Source organism: Amblyomma maculatum, chromosome 3, assembly GCF_055883805.1.
Source record: "Amblyomma maculatum isolate TAMU_Amacu chromosome 3, ASM5588380v1, whole genome shotgun sequence".
In the NCBI taxonomy this organism is placed as follows: domain Eukaryota; kingdom Metazoa; phylum Arthropoda; class Arachnida; order Ixodida; family Ixodidae; genus Amblyomma; species Amblyomma maculatum.
Genome location: NC_139346.1, coordinates 128,335,359 through 128,352,567, shown reverse-complemented (window position 1 = coordinate 128,352,567; position 17,209 = coordinate 128,335,359). Strand labels below are relative to the sequence as shown.

At 43.8% G+C, this 17,209-nt stretch overlaps 1 protein-coding gene across 1 annotated transcript in view; it reads left to right on the top strand.

Annotated features, from left to right (window-relative positions):
• LOC146195990 (uncharacterized) overlaps positions 1–16,883 on the top strand; it is a 36,622-nt gene extending 19,739 nt beyond the window's left edge. Inside the window, exons 2-5 of the mRNA XM_084597992.1 lie at positions 927–1,203; positions 7,623–7,766; positions 8,458–9,906; positions 16,335–16,883. Coding sequence (XP_084454118.1) covers positions 927–1,203; positions 7,623–7,766; positions 8,458–9,906; positions 16,335–16,537 — 2,073 coding nt within the window. The 3' untranslated portion in view covers positions 16,538–16,883. The remainder of the gene's footprint in view (positions 1–926; positions 1,204–7,622; positions 7,767–8,457; positions 9,907–16,334) is intronic.
• Positions 16,884–17,209: the final 326 nt, after the last annotated feature.

Below are 17,209 nucleotides of genomic sequence, written 5' to 3'. Positions count from 1 at the left end.
TGCATAATGACGTGAAGATTATATTTGTCTATTTATTTATTTATAGTTTTATTTATTCCCACTGCACGCCAAGGCTGTTGACACAGCATGATTGATATTAGAACCACAAAAAATATTGAAGAGTATATAACAAGAAAAAGAAAAGGAATATTATTCAGGAGTAAATGTCAACGCCGGCGTTATTAACAAAAGCAACAAAATTCAAGAACGCAGGGCAACACAAGGCGCCTTTGTTTTGATAAAAATACTTCATTTCTTTTAGGAAGTTGTTTGACGGAAGAACAATTTATTGTAGTCTGCTTCACTTTTTCACTGTTTTACCAAAGTAGAGAAAACATTGTTGTGGTTGCAACGAGTTTGTTGAGTTATTTTTCGAAATTTGAAGCAGTCACCAGTGGATAAGCAAATATGAACAGAAGCGCTAAAGGGCAGGTCTTCAATGGTAATTTGAGTAAAAGTGTCCTGCAATTAGAAAAATATCTTAGATTTCACCGCCCAAGAGACACACTTATACCTAGGTGTTTCGAGATCTTGACTAAGGTTATAACTTAATTAGTCGTAGTTGATCACGCCTACAATAATAGCTCCTGTAGAAACATTTACATTTTCTCTTTGTTTACCATCCTCATCTAGAGAGACGCTGTTCATATGACGATACTAGCACGTAGGAGATATTTTTACATTCTAGTTTACTTTACATAAGCACCATACAGTAAAACGGTACAAAAATGGTTAAACATTTTACCAGAGATGAAGTTATGGTGTGTTACCTGGTTTTTCATTTATACATGAATGTTAACATTGTCTGCCTCAGTTTACTTTGCTTTAAATATGGGCTGTGTCTGGGGCTTCCTGTACGTTCACACATCGACCATATCTGATGGACTGCCTTCTCTGTACGTTGCGTTTATTTCGCACCTTTGCAGGAACCATGGGACGAGCCAATAAAGGCGAAGAATGAATACAATGTCTCGGTTGAAAGGCCTCCAGCCGAGGCGGCGCGTCGGAATCGTGCATCAGGTGGTCCCGACGGCAGGCTCAGCTGGTTCATAGCGGCCCTCTGCTTCTTAGTGAACCTGCTCTTCTCTTCATTCTTCCGTTGCGGCGGACTCTTCTTCACCTCCATCATGAGCACGTATGACGTGACCCGTGGCTACGCCTCCCTACCCCTCAGCATGTACAGTGGATTCGTTAGTCTCTCCGGTGAGACCTCTTGAACCGAACTGCTCCTGTCTGATTAAAAAACGGTCGTGTTTTAAGGCTGATCAATAGCCTCAGTTACAGTGGGCAGTATTATTGACTGAACTGGGAACGTGCTCGTACTTAACGAGGCCGAGTACCAGGTTCATAAAACGCAACTCTGCGCCCTGTTATTTGAATATAAAGCTAGGAATACTTGAATTTTGCTTTTTTCTTCCTTGTATTTGAAGACAGAGGAAGTTGATGTTTTCATCGCGCTATATCAGATGTCACTCCACAACAGTTTTGTCGTGCTCGGAACCTACTTCAAGACGCTGTGCTTCCTGAGGCATACAGAGAAGGGGCTGTCGAGTGAGGCAGGTTTCTCTCAAAATACATAGGATTAAAGCCGGGATTCCTGAACCATAGAAAAAAGCGATGTTTTAATACTGACACTTGGCAGCAAGCCCGCCGACGGCACAGCACGGCGACGGGGTTAAACATGATTTAATGGCGGGCCTAGTGCGGCGACATTGCTGCTTATCGTCCTCGTAACAATAGTAGGCGTCATCGAAATTGTTACTTTCAGGCAAGCCCCAACAGTGTAAATAATAGGCTTCCCACATATGCATATTTATGATTTGGACGAGGTGGTTATGGAAGCACTGCAAATCAGGAATTGACCTGAACTTGGCATAATTACACAGAGAACAAGGGAGGGAACCACTGCACAAGAAAAACAAACAGGGCTAAATGGCGTTAGGAAATTCAGAGGCGCTAGCTCCAGAAACTATCATCGGAAAAGAAAGGAAATGTACACAAAAAACGCTAACTTTCCTTTCACACAGATGTCGCTCCATGTATACAAGGCTTCGACTTTTTAAACACATTTTTGCATCCATGATGACAGCCCCAAAGTGTTTCCGTTAAATGTGGCGCGATGTTTGAAAGGTTTGAAAGGAAGGGGCATGCAAACGACAAGTGTAACACTGCAATTGTAAAAGTACTCATGCAGATGACGCGCATTTGAGGAGACATAGCCCGCGGTGTTTGAGAAGATGGCGGTTGAGAATATTAAGTCGTCTTTGGGTATTCCCACCTGGTGCTTTTTTAAACTCCGCACTGCCAAATGAATCACACAGGAAGAGATTTGTGTCTGAACAGCGTGTTAACAAGACGAAAGCGTTCATGAAGAGCGCGTATACGCGCCAGCTGTTTGAAGAAATAATAAATTACAAAAAACATGGCATCGGTAGTTAAGCAATGTCAACCGGAGCTTTCTATACATCACTCAATCAGACGTGACAATAAAATATTTTAAGGCAAGGTCGTCGTCTGAAGAGCACAACCCAGACAGCCTGATCGCTGTGTAGTACGTTTTTTTTTTTTTTCAGATGAACAGCAGCGCAGTTTGGTAGCAACTTCGAAATAAAAATAATTTCAACTCTCAGGTTAAAGTTGAACAAGAGACGTGCCATTTGTGCTGATCCCCAGAATCATGCTGGAAGTCCGCAAAATGCAAAGAGCAACACAAGTGGGAAATCAAAGAGGTGCTTCATGCGAAAGCCATATACAAGAGGCAATATCATGAAAAAAGCATATTCTGAAGCTCATTACTGTATAGAAACATAGAAAGCAAGACATGATGAAATACGAAAGGAAAGGAAAGGAATAACGTAGTTTACAAGCTTGAATTACGAGAAAAGAGATCGCTGGCGCATCATTCACTCAAACATTCCTCTCCCTGCAGAAAATGCCTTCCTAACATCACAATCTTCAAAAATGGTTAAAACTGTTTTAATCAGCTCAGTGCTTCTATCTGATGAATCGAATAAAAGCAGTGAAGCCTATGCAATGCATGTGCTATTTCGACTATAGTTTGAACGGATAAAAGCAAAGTTGTCCTAAGAAGTACGGATTAACAAGTGACAAGGATCAGGATGAGTTTGAGTGCGTTCTGTGGAGTACAACCTGCGGCATATTTATCCATTTAACAGTGTCGTACCCATTTCCTTCCCTCTTTTTATCTGTCGAGCTTGTGCCCACTGCACCGCTGCAGCTTACTGACCTGACATGGGTGTATTAGCGATAATTCAGTTTCAGTTGTGGGCTACCTTAAACTCTCCTGACTGTGCAATCGGGGCCCTTTTTGTACCCAATGTTCGCTTGAACGGGTAGTACGTTCTGTAAATCATGACAGGAAGAATATGTTCAGCTTTATTTCTATGCCCAGAAATGCAACAGCAAAAGTGTTAAAACTGAAGACGAAAATAGAGGAGCGTGAAATAACACAAACGAATAGGACTAATTGCTTGCTGCCCGAGAATGCATTGGAAGAATTTTTCGGCCAAATCTTCTGTAGTCGGCGGTAAGGAGGGGGGGGGGGGGGAGGGGGCGGACCAAGGTTTACTTGGAACTTTTCGAGACTGCAACCAACTATTGTTTTAGGGTTGGCCAGGGCAAACCTCGAAATGAAAGGGTTGGCCCCCAAATTTGGGATTAGCCACCTACCGGTACGATTGGAACCCTATATTATAAGAGCTGGGCAGAAATATCTCACGAACTTGACACCTTTTCTCATTTCTGATCACAGTTATGACGTCACAGTCCTACTTAACGAGTCTGAAGTTTTCAGTGGGGGATTGGTCATAACGCTGCCACAGTTTCTCTCAAGCGATATAATACATTCGAAATAAGAGGATGCTTTTTTTTGTGCTACGCACCGATGACTGGCTCGTCACAGTAAAATACAGAGCAAAAATCATATTTCGACAACTGATTACGATAGTAACTAATGTTACCTCCGCCACAGCTGTGCCGGAATATTTTATATCACTTAATTCAATAGTGAAAAAATAAGCTTTAGATATTGCCTCGAGAGAGATATTGTATTTGTCAATATTACTGCGAAGCTGTATACGTCTACCGTTCAAGGAAATTTTGGTGTCGTTGTCGTATACAAAAAAAACGTCTTGTGGGGATCATCTCGTTCAAATTTGCAGTGTAATCGCTGGTTACCCGAGCTTCGGATTTGTGTTAAATAGTTTGTTAGTTTAATCCGCACCAAATTGCTTGTCTGGACAAGCTTTGTCATATGTGAGGGAGTCGTACCGACGACCTTTGATCATGAAACCGTAAGGGGGGCTTAACTCCCTGAGGCCGTGGCGATAAATTATTATATTGGTTTAGACAAAAAGGAAACGCGAATCTATTTGTCATACTTCTTGGTGGAGACTTGAATCGCGCAGAAAGACAGGAGGGAGGTGGCTGTCAAAAAAGAGGTTCTATACTAGAGGGCTTCAAAATCTCCGTCAAATTAACGCGGACGTCGATATAGCCACGGGACGTACACACAGCGCATACGTCAGAATCACGAAGAAATCAAAATGGGGTTAGAACCTCCGTGTTTGCGTCGAAATAGAATAGAAACGCATAATTCAGACTCATTACTGCTTAATATCACCGAGAAAAATATATAATTAGGGCTGTATACCTCTACCGTCCAAGGAAATTTTTGTGTCCTTGTTGTAAGCAAAAACAACCATGCCTTAGAAAGGGGTTGACGTCATTCGAAGCCCTCGTGTGAAGTATAAACCACATAATGTAACATGAGTGCGCAGCAAATATTGCACTCGCATTCCTTCTCCCCGCGAGTGTTTCCCGGAAAAGAGTACCGTTGCGTAAGCTGTTCCTAGTGGAAAAGTACCCGACGGCACACACATAGTAACTTTAGCCAAGTGTTTGAAAAGGAAACTTTTGAGATGGGCCAGAGAAACAACGTGTATACGGATGCTGACCATCTGGCGCGCCACACGGAATGTTTTGTTTTGTAGTTAACTGATGTATAACTAAGATAATTGTTTAATTTACTAACTATTCCCTGTAGAAAATCAATGGATTTGCAGAGTTGGAGAGCACTTTCTAAAACACCATTCTATTTATTTCAGGTAAACAAATCCTCACTTGCATCGTTTTGCAATGCTAAAAGAAAGCCCGCGAAACACAAGAAAAAAATCACTTGACTGGCGCATTCGTGGGCCACGATTGTGCTGCTCTCAGCCTAGGTTTCAGTGAACGAAATCAGCTGCGGCCTTTACTCTGTGATCCCGTTGAAGCGGAAGGCCGATACATCTGCGGTGATTTCGTCGTCCGTTTCAGGTAGGGCGCACGTGAAGGTGCATTGTCGCAGCGAGCTCACCGGGTTGACTGCAACCATCTCCAACATATAAACCTACCGCTGGGACTGGGCTCTCAAGGCATGGCCGCAGCTAATTCCGTTCATTCAAACTACGATTTGGAACACCATAGTCGTGGCGCACGAATGCGTTAGTCATGTGATTTCTTTTTTAAGTTTGCGGACTTTCTTCGGAGCTTGGAAAAGTGATACACGGTGGCTTTATTTATCGAAAGTAATTATAATGGGGGTTTCAGAAGGCTGTCTCCAACTTTGCAAATCACATTTTTGGTCTAAAGGCAATACTTTGAAAATTAGGAAAATTAGGAAAATTATCGAAATTATAATCATTTAATTTCTAAATAAAAATTGCATGTGATGCGCTAAGTGGCTGGTTTGTTGGGCGAGTTGATAGTTTGTTGGGCGAGTTGGTACATATTCATTATTAATTTAAACAGCGCGAATTCGAAGACAAAGGACCAGATAAAAGAAAGCCACAGTACGAGCGCTGACTCACAACTAAGCCTAAGCCCTTTACTCCAAGGCCAAGATAAAAACAAACATGACGAAAACGAAACAATCACGTCGCACAACTGTTACAACTGTTACGTACTCAGTACGTAACGGGGGTGCTTATTTTGTCGTCTAAGGCGCTGCGAGTCACCCAAGGAACACCAGCACACACCACTCTGGCTTCTGTTTCTTCTTCTCCCCAGCCTCTTCTTCCTTTCTGACGGCGCGAAGCACGTTACACTTCCCTCCTCGCAAAGCCCCAGGGCAAGCAGTTTAAAGAAAGTACCGAGGATAGAACCTTTTTAGCCGAGCCACATGCACCACCTGGGTCCGGCGTGAGCATCGGCCACTTTCGGTGCGGCGTGAAATTACACAGTTCATGTCACTCAGGCGCTCCAAAACGACAAAAGGGCCGCTATAACGAAACAGCTGCTTCTGGGTTAAACCACGCTTGCGCAGCGGCGTCCACAGCAACACTAAATCACCGGGCACATAAGAGACATGTGGACGTCGGTTGTCATAACGCTCCTTCGAACGTTACTGTGAGTCCAGGATGCGGAGGCGGGCAACGCGGCGAGCTTCTTCGGCTCGACATAAAGTAGTGGCAATAGAAGGCTCGTTGTGGAGGGAGAAAGGAAGGATGGTATCAAGACAGCTGCGGGGAACTCGAGCATACAGGAGGTAAAATGGACTATAGCCAGTCGTCTCATGCTGTGCAGTGTTATACGCGTATGTAATGAACGGGAGGATGTCATCCCAGTTCTTGTGATCAGAATCCACGTACATCGCCAACATAGTGGTCAGAGTGCGGTTGGTCCGTTCAACAAGTCCATTCGATTGCGGGTGATACAGCGTTGAATGACCGTAATCGCAGGTGCATAGACGAAGAAGTTCTTCGATAACTTCTGTAAATTGGTGCCCAAGGTGACTTTTCTGTCTTTTTTAGTAACTTTTTGTGCAGCAGGTGAACCCAGGGGTTGTTTCACGTGATTGTTTCGTTTTCTTCATGTTTGTTTTTATCTGGGCCTTGGAGTAAAGGCCTTAGACATAGTTGTAAGTCAACGCTTGTACTATGGCTTTCTTTTATCTTGTCCTTTGTCTTCGTGTTCGCGCTGTTTAAATTAATAATGGCAGCTGTATGTATACAAGTAGTTTTTTAGGCCTTTCCGAAGAGCAAATAAATTAATTTTACTGTTAAAAGAACTTTTTAGTTTCTACAGAGAAGTCTTAATTAAGCACCTGTTTGAAAACAAAAAGTACCCTTTGACAATGCGAAAGAAAATTTAATTAGATTTGGTCAGGGCAACACTTCTAGAAGCCATGCTCGACATTCCTGCACCGACAAAATAGCTTTAACAGACGTTAGATTGGATCTTGGGGAAGTGAGAATAGCAATGTCCTGCCCGCAATGGCTTTCACAGAAAGAGCATTAGGAATAATTTGCTGTCTGTAGCGATTACGGAGCACGATTACGGAGCTGCGCACGAGTGTTTCTTCTCTTCTTGGCCCTACGAGGCGCCATGTCCACAGCTGCTGTCGACAGTCGAAGCCAGCCTGCATCATCGAAATTCAGCCAGCGTCTGCTGAAGTCCTTATTCGAACGTCCTTCTCAGCACCTTTTTTGGAATACGTGGTACAATAAGGTCACCAAACTTATCGCACAGACGTCAAAAGATGCATTTAACTAATAATATTGCTTGGATATTACAAATATTATTTCATAGTGACCCCATTAATGGGTGCACCTTTATCGCAGGTCTCATCGCCGGACCCCTCATTCACTGGTTTGGCGTGCGCTGCGTCGCCGTGCTTGGCGGCCTAATGATGGCTGCGGGCTTCATGAGCTCGTACTTCGCCAACGGCATACCATTCCTCGTAGGCTCTCTCGGTATAGTCACTGGTAAGCCGCGTATATACTCTTCATCCGCTGTCATTATTTTCCTAAATGGAAAAAAAGAAACCTAATAAAAAGTTTATTACAGACTCAATACGACACAATAAGAGGTGGGGATGAGAAGTGTCGTTAGTAAGAAGGGATAAAAGAGGGACCGCACTGAAATATGCCGTCCACTGAACTAGATCACTCATTGAACAGTTTTGTGCATTTTTGAAAAGCAGACTTGGAGGAAATCGTGTGAGTTTTACAGCGATTGTCTCTTTATATTGTTGTCATCTTTAAGAGCCTACGTTCACTGGTGGCCAAGATGTCTCTTCTTGCCTCTAGATAAACACTGCGCGCATTTGGAGTCAAAAATGAAGGGTTGGAAGCTTTTGGGTACTTCTAAGACTTTCACGCGCATTTTGCGGCTTACACACTCCGAATGAGAAATAACCTGTCAACATAAAACTTCTCGACATATCAAACAGGCTCGAACTTTTTATAATATTTGTTAAAGGGCCCTTCTGCTACACCCTTTGCCGCCCGCCGATAACATGCACCGATATTCAAACTTAACTGAAAGATGCAGGACAGAACTGTTTCGCGTTAAGGATGCATCATACGGCTATATACGATGGCCAAGAAGGTTTGCTTGTATATGTCTAAAATTTACTTCATATTTTTATATAATGTTGCCTTCTATTGCTCGCAGGCTTTGGAAATGGCATACTGTTCAGCTGCGTCATCGTGGCCGTCAACGAATATTTTGACAGGCGTCGTGGTGTCGCTCTCGGCATCAACATGACTGGTGCTACCGCAGCTTCTTTTATCTTTCCTAAAATTTTCGACGTTCTACTCACTGAGTACGGCTTGCACGCGACTCTGGCGCTAATAGGAGCCCTCCTGCTAAATATTGCAGCAGTAAGCTTTCTCTTCCGCGAGCCGCCTTGGGAAGAAGTAGAGAGACAGACGCCTGAAGCTCGGGGAAATGCACAAAAACATCAATTTGAAACAGTAACTTCGTATTCGGAAGACTGCATCCGTGCACATACCACGAGGCCATCTATCACAGTTATAGCTCCTGGAACAACCATGAGTCGCAGGGGAACGAAGATTTACGTGTCAGACAAAGATCTGGTCGACCGCAAAAAGTTGACTCTTCTCAGACAGTCTATAGATAGCACTTCCTTGAGAAGCACCACGCTTGACATGGGCCATGATGACACCCTCACTACTGAAGAAGAAATCAACCAAGCACGTTCTAGGAGAGGTACACTATTGAGCGTCGCCGGTTCACTCATTGAAGAGGAGAGGGCTATGGCTGGCTCTCGACGAGGAACTCTCATCAATGTCACTAGAAAGGGATCCATAATTGGCGAGCTGGATCTGAGGAAAATTACCTTGCTGCAGGAAGCAGTGGATCAACTGTCCAAGGCGAACAGCGTTCAGGGCAGCTGCGATGAGACAGCCGGTTTCCTGGATAGTGAGCGTGTCACAGAGAATACGTCGAAGAACGGAAATCGTCTCAGTGTGACCGGGCGACCGAGCAGTGACAACCAGGTGATGATGGCTTCGAGAAGAAGCACCTTCTCCTGCACTGAACCACGATGTCAGATTGAACTTCCTTCCAAGCCAGACGAGCCTCTACGCGTGATCCTTCCACAGATCGAAAAGAAGCCAGACTCAGCCATGCACAGTGCAAAAGTAGTCCTCTCCTTACCTCGTTTTTACTGCCACATGATCAGTTACTTTTCGTTCTGTTTTTTTCTGGACACATTCCTCGCCATCGCCGTTGATTACGCGGTCGACGTCGGTATCGAAAGTGGCAGTGCCGTCTTCGTGCTCACCTTCTTCTCAGTGACAGACACTACGGGCCGCCTGTTCGTTCCACTTTTGACAGACTACAAAATTGTGTCCCCGTACAGCCTGATGACTTTATCCTACCTGACAATGGCTGTGATCGCTCAGACAATGCCTTACGCGCAAGACCTTGTACCTTTCTGGGCCTCGATGATTACACTCGGGCTGCCTGTAGGCTACATCATGGTGGCCATCTCTGAAGGCATTGCTAGAGAAGTGGGTGTTCATAATCTACCCATTGCCTACGGGTTTACGGCTGGATTAACTGCCATCGGAGCCTTTATGAGACCAGCAGTCATAGGTGAGTTCTGAGCCTTCGTATCGGTTGACTGCCGAAAGAGAAGGCTTGAGTCATCTTAGCGTCATGTGCCGAATGAAATATCTACTTATAACGCAAATTTGCTCCAATAGTAGGTCATATGCAAACAACGTTTTCACTCCAGCACTCCTGCCTAGAAAGTACAGCGTTGAAAGCTATAGGGAGCGAAGAACTTGAAGTGACGCAAGCAGGAAGATGGGAGTTTTTTTCTTGTGGTTTTTTCGATTACGTACGTTTCCCCAGCAGAAACTAAATTAGTGCAAACAAGTTCAAAAGTACAAATAGTATTGTAGTAGACGTGCTTGTGGCATGTGCGTTGTGTTGGCTGAAGGCAAAAGTGGACGACGGGAAACATTTTCGATAAACCTGCAAACAGCAGTCAAGCTCTCGGTACATCCGATAAATAAACGCGTGGTAAATATCGGCGCTCCTCAGCCCGTGCTGATATATACTTTCCCAATCACTGTCATTCGGAAAGCATACAGATAAGTGATATTTTATAGTGAGCTTCTATGTTTCAAGTCAAGATCAGCCCACTTTTACGAATACCCGCGAGACGTTGAAGGTTCGCTTAGCTACAGCATCAAGCGTAAATATATTTTCCAAGCGTCAAAAATCACCTCCCCAATTAATGCGGCGTTGTTGGCGCGAATCTCAGAATACGAACGCGTGACATCTTACAGGCAGATAGAAAAAGAATTGTTGGAGTTTTATCAAGAACGATTCTGGTTAGCATGACTCTCCTGTACCACCTTTTTAGGCTATCCCAGTTCTTTCAGCATATTTTAATATGCCCACATTACACTTTTGCTATAAGCTTAACTTTTAAACCCCTACAAATTATCCTCTCTCAAACGTTCATGTTTTCACGCCTTCTATAGAGCTATACCGGGTGCTTCTTTACAATTGATCTAATCGTTTCTGCAACTGCGCGCTATGACAAGCAGTAACGGACTGTATATTGAAAGAAAAGAAGCATGGCAGATAGGGGAAGATTATTAGAGGGGCGGGTAGGATTTGGAAGATTGCGAGGATGAAGTAGCTGCAGTTTGTGCACATTCGAGTAAATTGTGAGAGGGGGGAAAGATCTTTGCTTTCCAGTGAGCATTTACAGATTGGATGTGATCTTTATGGCCTGTAACGAACCGGAAAACATTGCAGGTGGATGTGTAAGGGCGTGCTTCTGACTACACGGCAACCGATATCTGCGTGGTGGTCATTTGTGAGAAATAAGAAATAAATGCAAATCTTTGTGACAGGTCATTACTCTGCTACCTACATCAATGTTCAAATGGCAGGATTGAATTATTACCGTCAACTGCAGGGCATTCTTCTAAATCGTAGGTTCAGCATTTTAAAGTTTTTGTCCTCGTTTGTCGTCGCTGGTGGTGCTATGAAGCAAACTTTTGCCTATAGGGTTTTCAAAAGAGTACCTTCGAAACTTACTCACTAGTGGTGTTTCCCTTAAGTGTCCTAATTATTTACTTATTTCTAGACTTCCTCTTACGGGGAGTGCGCTAGCCAGTGTAATTATCATGTTGTGGAACCCATTTTAAATTAGTTCACTTCTTCCCACAAGGATGCAAGGATCATAAGCGCGCACACCATGGCTGTGATTGCTGCTCATCTATACAAACACAAGTCAATTCCCCTCACTGCAGTGTGCAGTGATTAGGGCGCCCGACTTCCGCATGCAAGGATGCAGGATCGAATCCTCCGCGGTGTCCGCGTTTCGATAAAGGCGAAAAGCAAGGCGCCTAGGTGTGATGTCATTGGACGTTAAAGAACTCAAATTGGCCCGAATTTTCGGGGCCATATACCACGGCTCAGCCTCATAAACATATCCGCCCAGTTTGTCGCACTTTCGCTCCATTAAAGCCCAAATTTGCATCATCGGAGTGGCACATGTCTTTCCAGCAAGGGAATCGTACAAGTACAAGCTGCTCTAGAGCTTAATCGCATATTTATTTACTTTTGCGCCTAGTTGGCAAAACGCTTAATCCCACATTGCCCAGCTTATTGACAATGTACTCTCTACAACTAACGATTTTTGAGCACGCGATAGTCTGCTTCACATTAGGGTGGTTTCACCTCCTGTAATCAACATCAATGGACCACTGACTAAAGCTAATGCCTCAACCAGCCGTTATGAACTTCTTGCTTCCTATCGTTCTCTATTGTCTTCCTTATTTTCAAAATAAAGCCTGTTTCCTGAGATGTAAGTATTTTTTCATCCGATCGCACATTGCGCAGAGCAGTATTGTTGGTGACTATGGCTTCGGCCTACGAAACCGAAGAGATCGCTCTTACCTCCCTATCCTGAAAACGTTAATATTGCTCACAGCACCGCCGTGTTTTCAGCATCTGGTAGCCATTTCGGCCTTAAAAAATACCGATCATTGCACGCCAGAGGTAAGGCGAGGTAACATGTGTAAGCGCATTTTGATGGCAACGACCTATATTTTCATTACGTGCTAAAATTTATTTTCTACTTCAGGTTTTGCTCCAAGCAAGTAGGCAACCATAAAATATCAATGGGATGACCTTTTTAATATAAGTTAGAAGCAGCTGTGGGATATATGAGGATAACAATATACCTATAGAAATGGTATAAGATTTCTATCTGTATGAAGAGGTTCCTCCTTAAGTGACTACTGCATGAAAATGAGCAATTATAAGTTTCTCTAGGAAACCAGCGAGATACATTTAAAATAACACACAAACAACTGCGGGGTATTCTGGGTAGTTTTAATGAAACTATTTACATAACTAGATTAGCTTCAGATGTGCACCAATAATTGACTTCAAAAGTTTGTCCTTTGCCACATGTGCTACAGCATTTTGAATACAGGTCAGCTGGGCGTGGTGCGCAAGCTCACTTAGCACGTGTTTCGCTTGTAGGGATCACACCGGGAATGGCAGCGCGCACGTCTAGCTGGCTTCGCGCGCTTGATCGCTTATCTGAAAGTGCTTTGAAATTCGAGTGGCTTATCAACAATAGCCACTCGAGCGCTACGAAGAGCTACGACGGGGAAACAGCGCGACTTTGAATCAGGGACAGCAGCTCATGGAGACGTTAACCATAGTTTACCCTACCTGCTCATTTAGAGAAACTTTATTCTCACTCGCCTTTCTTAAGAAACCTCGCTGGTCAAAGCGCATGGTGATGAAGCAAGTTTTGTCCGTGGCTCGCAGAAGTAGTGTAACATTGGCGCCACGTCTTCTTCACTAGCAACTTTCTTCCCTCTCTCCCTCTTATCTACAGGGCAGCCTACCCTTATGACGACACCATTTTTTATGCGGCTGAATGACCAAATTTCTCAGGCACGTTGGAGCTGCATGCTTTTTAGTCTCACTAATTTATTCCCGTGTTAAAAATACTTTAGCGACAGTTGTGATCTGACGTTCTGATTCGAGTCAGTGAAACGTGGACGACATGAGGATAAAAAAAGTGTAATGTTTTGCATAGATCTCTGAGTCTACGTTCACACATCTCAATGCCAGGTCCATCACTTCTGGGTGCTCGCAGCTTGCGCTATTACGGTAGCAAAGTTTTGGGTGGGAAGGAGTGGGGACAGTGTACAGCAAGGTATCCTCATGCCGAAGTCACAAGGTCGGTTCATTATAGGAGCACTTTATCTTGCACTTTGACTTGAGATAACCACATATATTCACGCGCTGAAAGATGAATCTCTTCATACATTCACTACACAATGCGATAAGCATCAAAGCTACTGGCTCCTCATGCCACACAATGTGTTAGCGTAAATCCTAGACACACATTTCGTCTACTCTTATTTGCTTACCTTCACTCGCAACAGTGTTTTGACCTCCACCGTTCCCCAGGAACAAAATACTAATAACAACTTCTGTAAAATGATCTGATCTCTGGTAGGATTCCATGCGCAAAGCCTACCAAAATATACCACAGCAACATTATTACTATAGATTTAAAAAAAAATGTATCTGAGTAGCGCATCAGAACATTGGTGCTCAGATTACGGGGAAGAATTTTGTGCCAATTTTAGAAAGTGCGAGTTGCAACCTATCGAGCGACAATAAACAACCATTTTCTCCAGAAAAACACATTATCTTCAGGCCATTCTCATAGGAAACAAACACAGATACAAATTTCATGCAGATCTTCAGGAAATTCTCATAGGAAACAGGCACAGATACAAGTTTCATGCTGATCGTGACTTCGGTTCGGCCATGGTGCATCGCAATTGAGTAGAATACCTAATCGATGCAAAACACTCATAGATGCGGTTGCTACACCCAGTGAACACACAAATTATATAGACACTGAGGGAGAACTGCAACAGTAGACAACCATTTAAAAATGTAGTTACTAAGCGTGGTGCGGGAAAGCCAGAAGCAAAATATTTTTTTTATGTAGTACTCGAAATATAAAAGCCTTGAGATAATTTATCAAAATGTTTTAGCCCTGCAACCAAGAGTATGTCGGTCAGATTAGAGCGCGGCTCTTTTCACGTATAAAGTGAGCTTATCCGACATAGTATAAAACGCGCTGCGAAAGTTCAAGGCAAGCTTTTGAGCAAAATGACTCTTACACAAAACATTGTTCTATCACATATGCATATTTATCTCACAGCTCTCACAGGGGAAATCAGATGGAGAGGATCAGATAACTACAGATTTGCTAAAGGATGGAGGGGGGGGGGATATCGCGCTACAAAACCTGGCCACGCTGCATACGCAGTGCCTGGTGTCATCGGCGGTACCAGAACCATGGACGAATGCAAGCATTATCCTCATTCATGAGAAAGAGGACTCTAGGGGCTATAAAAATAAGAGACCAATCAGCTTACTGTCTGTTATGCATAAGATATTTACTAAGGTAATCGCCAATAGAATTAGGGCAATCTAAGTAGACGGAAATCAAGCAAAGGATCAAGCAGGTTTTCGGAAATGGTACTCTACTATAGATCATATCCATACCATAAACCAAGTGATGGAAAAATGCTCGGAATATAACCAGCCCTTATACATAGCATTCATTGATTATGAAAAAGCATTTGACTCAGTTGAAACCTCGGCGGTGATACAGGCACAGCGAAATCAGGGGGTGGACGAGCCGTACGTGAAAGTGCTGGAAGATACATATAGTGGCTGCACAGCAACCATAGCTTTACATAAAGAAAGTAACAAATTTCCCATAAAGAATGGTGTTAGGCAAGGAGACACAATCTCCCCAGTACTGTTCACAGCTAGCTTAGAGGAAGTATTCAGAGACATGGAATGAGAGCAGTTAGGGATAAGGGTAGATGGAGAATACCTCAGTAATCTGCAGTTTGCTGATGACATTGCCTTGTAAAGTAACTCGGTGGATGAACTGAAAAATATGATTGATGACCTAGACAAAAAAGTAGAAAGGCAGGCTTAGAAATCAATATTCAGAAGACTAAGGTAATGACCACCAGCCTCGGGAAGGAACAGCAGCGAATATATCTCCTTAGAACAGGTAGTAACCACCGATCCGGACCATGAAAAGAAAATAAGAACAATAAGATTGGGATGGAGCGCATTTGGCAAACACTCGCAGATTATTACTCGAAGCTTACTGGTATCGCTCATGAGAAAGGTATACAACAGTCGCATCGTACCTGTACTCACCTATAGGACTGAAACATGAGGCTAACCAAGAGGGTTCTGCTTAAGTTGAGGACAACCCAGCAGGCTATGGAACAAAAAATGGTAGGGGTAACATTAAGAAATAGGTAGCGTGCAGAGTTGGTCGGAGAAATAACTCTCTAGTGACATTCTAGTGAAAATAAAGAAGGAATGAGCATGGACAGGACATGTAGTGCGAAGACAGGATAACCGATACTCGCTTAGGGTAACAAACTGGATTCCAAGGGAAGGAAAGCGTAGCAGGGGGCGGCAGAAAGTAGGTGGGGGGATGAGGTTAAAACGTTCTCAGGGGTCACGAGGATGCAGCCAGCACAGAACCGGGTTAATTGGAGAAATATTGGAGAGGCCTTTGCCCTGCAGTGGGTATAGTCAGGCGGATGATGATGACGATGATGATTTATCTCACATGAAACCGTGAAGGGTATCGCTAAAATGGAATATCGCACACGTGCGTGGTTGGAATGATCCTAAGAAAAGAAATAGCCTCGTGATTTTCTCGCAGAGGTATTCCGTATTTTCGGTGCTCGTGTTATTTTACTAACGCCATTCAATGCTGCAAGAATTTATACCTTTACATGTACACCTGATTCCATAGCATGCGACAGTGACTGGCAGAGAGTGTTTGCAGCTTTCCGTGTTTCGGCACGTCTCGCGCACCGGGGGACATTGACGAGTGGAAATACGAGCTTCAGCTTTGGCGAAGAAGGCAGAATTGCTCACAGAGGGCTTTCGATTTGTCTTCTTGTACTGTTCAGGTTTCTTCCGCGACAGCTCTGGATCCTATGACGGCCTTTTCCGGCTCATGGGCGGAATGGTGTTCGTGTCTTTCCTGCTCACCGCTGTGCTGTGGATTTCTGATCTGCGGAGAAGATCGACGGCGAAACACGGCAAACCTGAGGACGTCAGTGGTGTAATCACGGATTCTGACCACACTTCGGTCACGGAAAAGCGCCTGTGATGCTTAGAACTCGAGAAATTCACGCAAGAGCTCGCATGTGAGATAATATGATACCCCACCAGATAACGCCTAGACGCGCAAGGCTGCTATATTTATTAGCAGCCTGCCTGTGTCTTTGAAAAGGCAGAAGCGCGTTATTCGCGTTGGGTATTCGTAATCCGCGGAAAGAAAAACCATTATGCTCAGGTGTGCTAGAAAAATATTTTATTTTCGACAAGGAAGCTTCGAACACGTGTGAGATATTTATTGCTATCGAATTCTAGCGAAGAGGCACACATTGCTTTGGATGGAAAGCGAATGGGCTGGTGTACATTACACCCAGATATTATCTGCCAATAAATGATACGTGGAAGGTTCTTTTTGAGTGCCCTTCCTTTCGCCAAGCTTTCTGTCAATGGATTTACGTCCACAATCGTGCAAGTTGTTTGGACTATGTGCCAACTAACACCAGCTGTCTAGTTGCCTTGTTTCATCTGCAGCAAAGTGCGTTTATCCTGTATACATGAAGCTCGTGCATGAAGTTGTTTTTAACGCACAAATGTGGCCTCCTATTCGCGATAAAACACAGTTATCGTCGACAAGGTGTCTTGATAGATTGAACCACTCCCAAGCTGTGTTGAAGAAAATATTGCCTTTTAAATTCCGACAATCTTTATCACTTTTTATAATTTC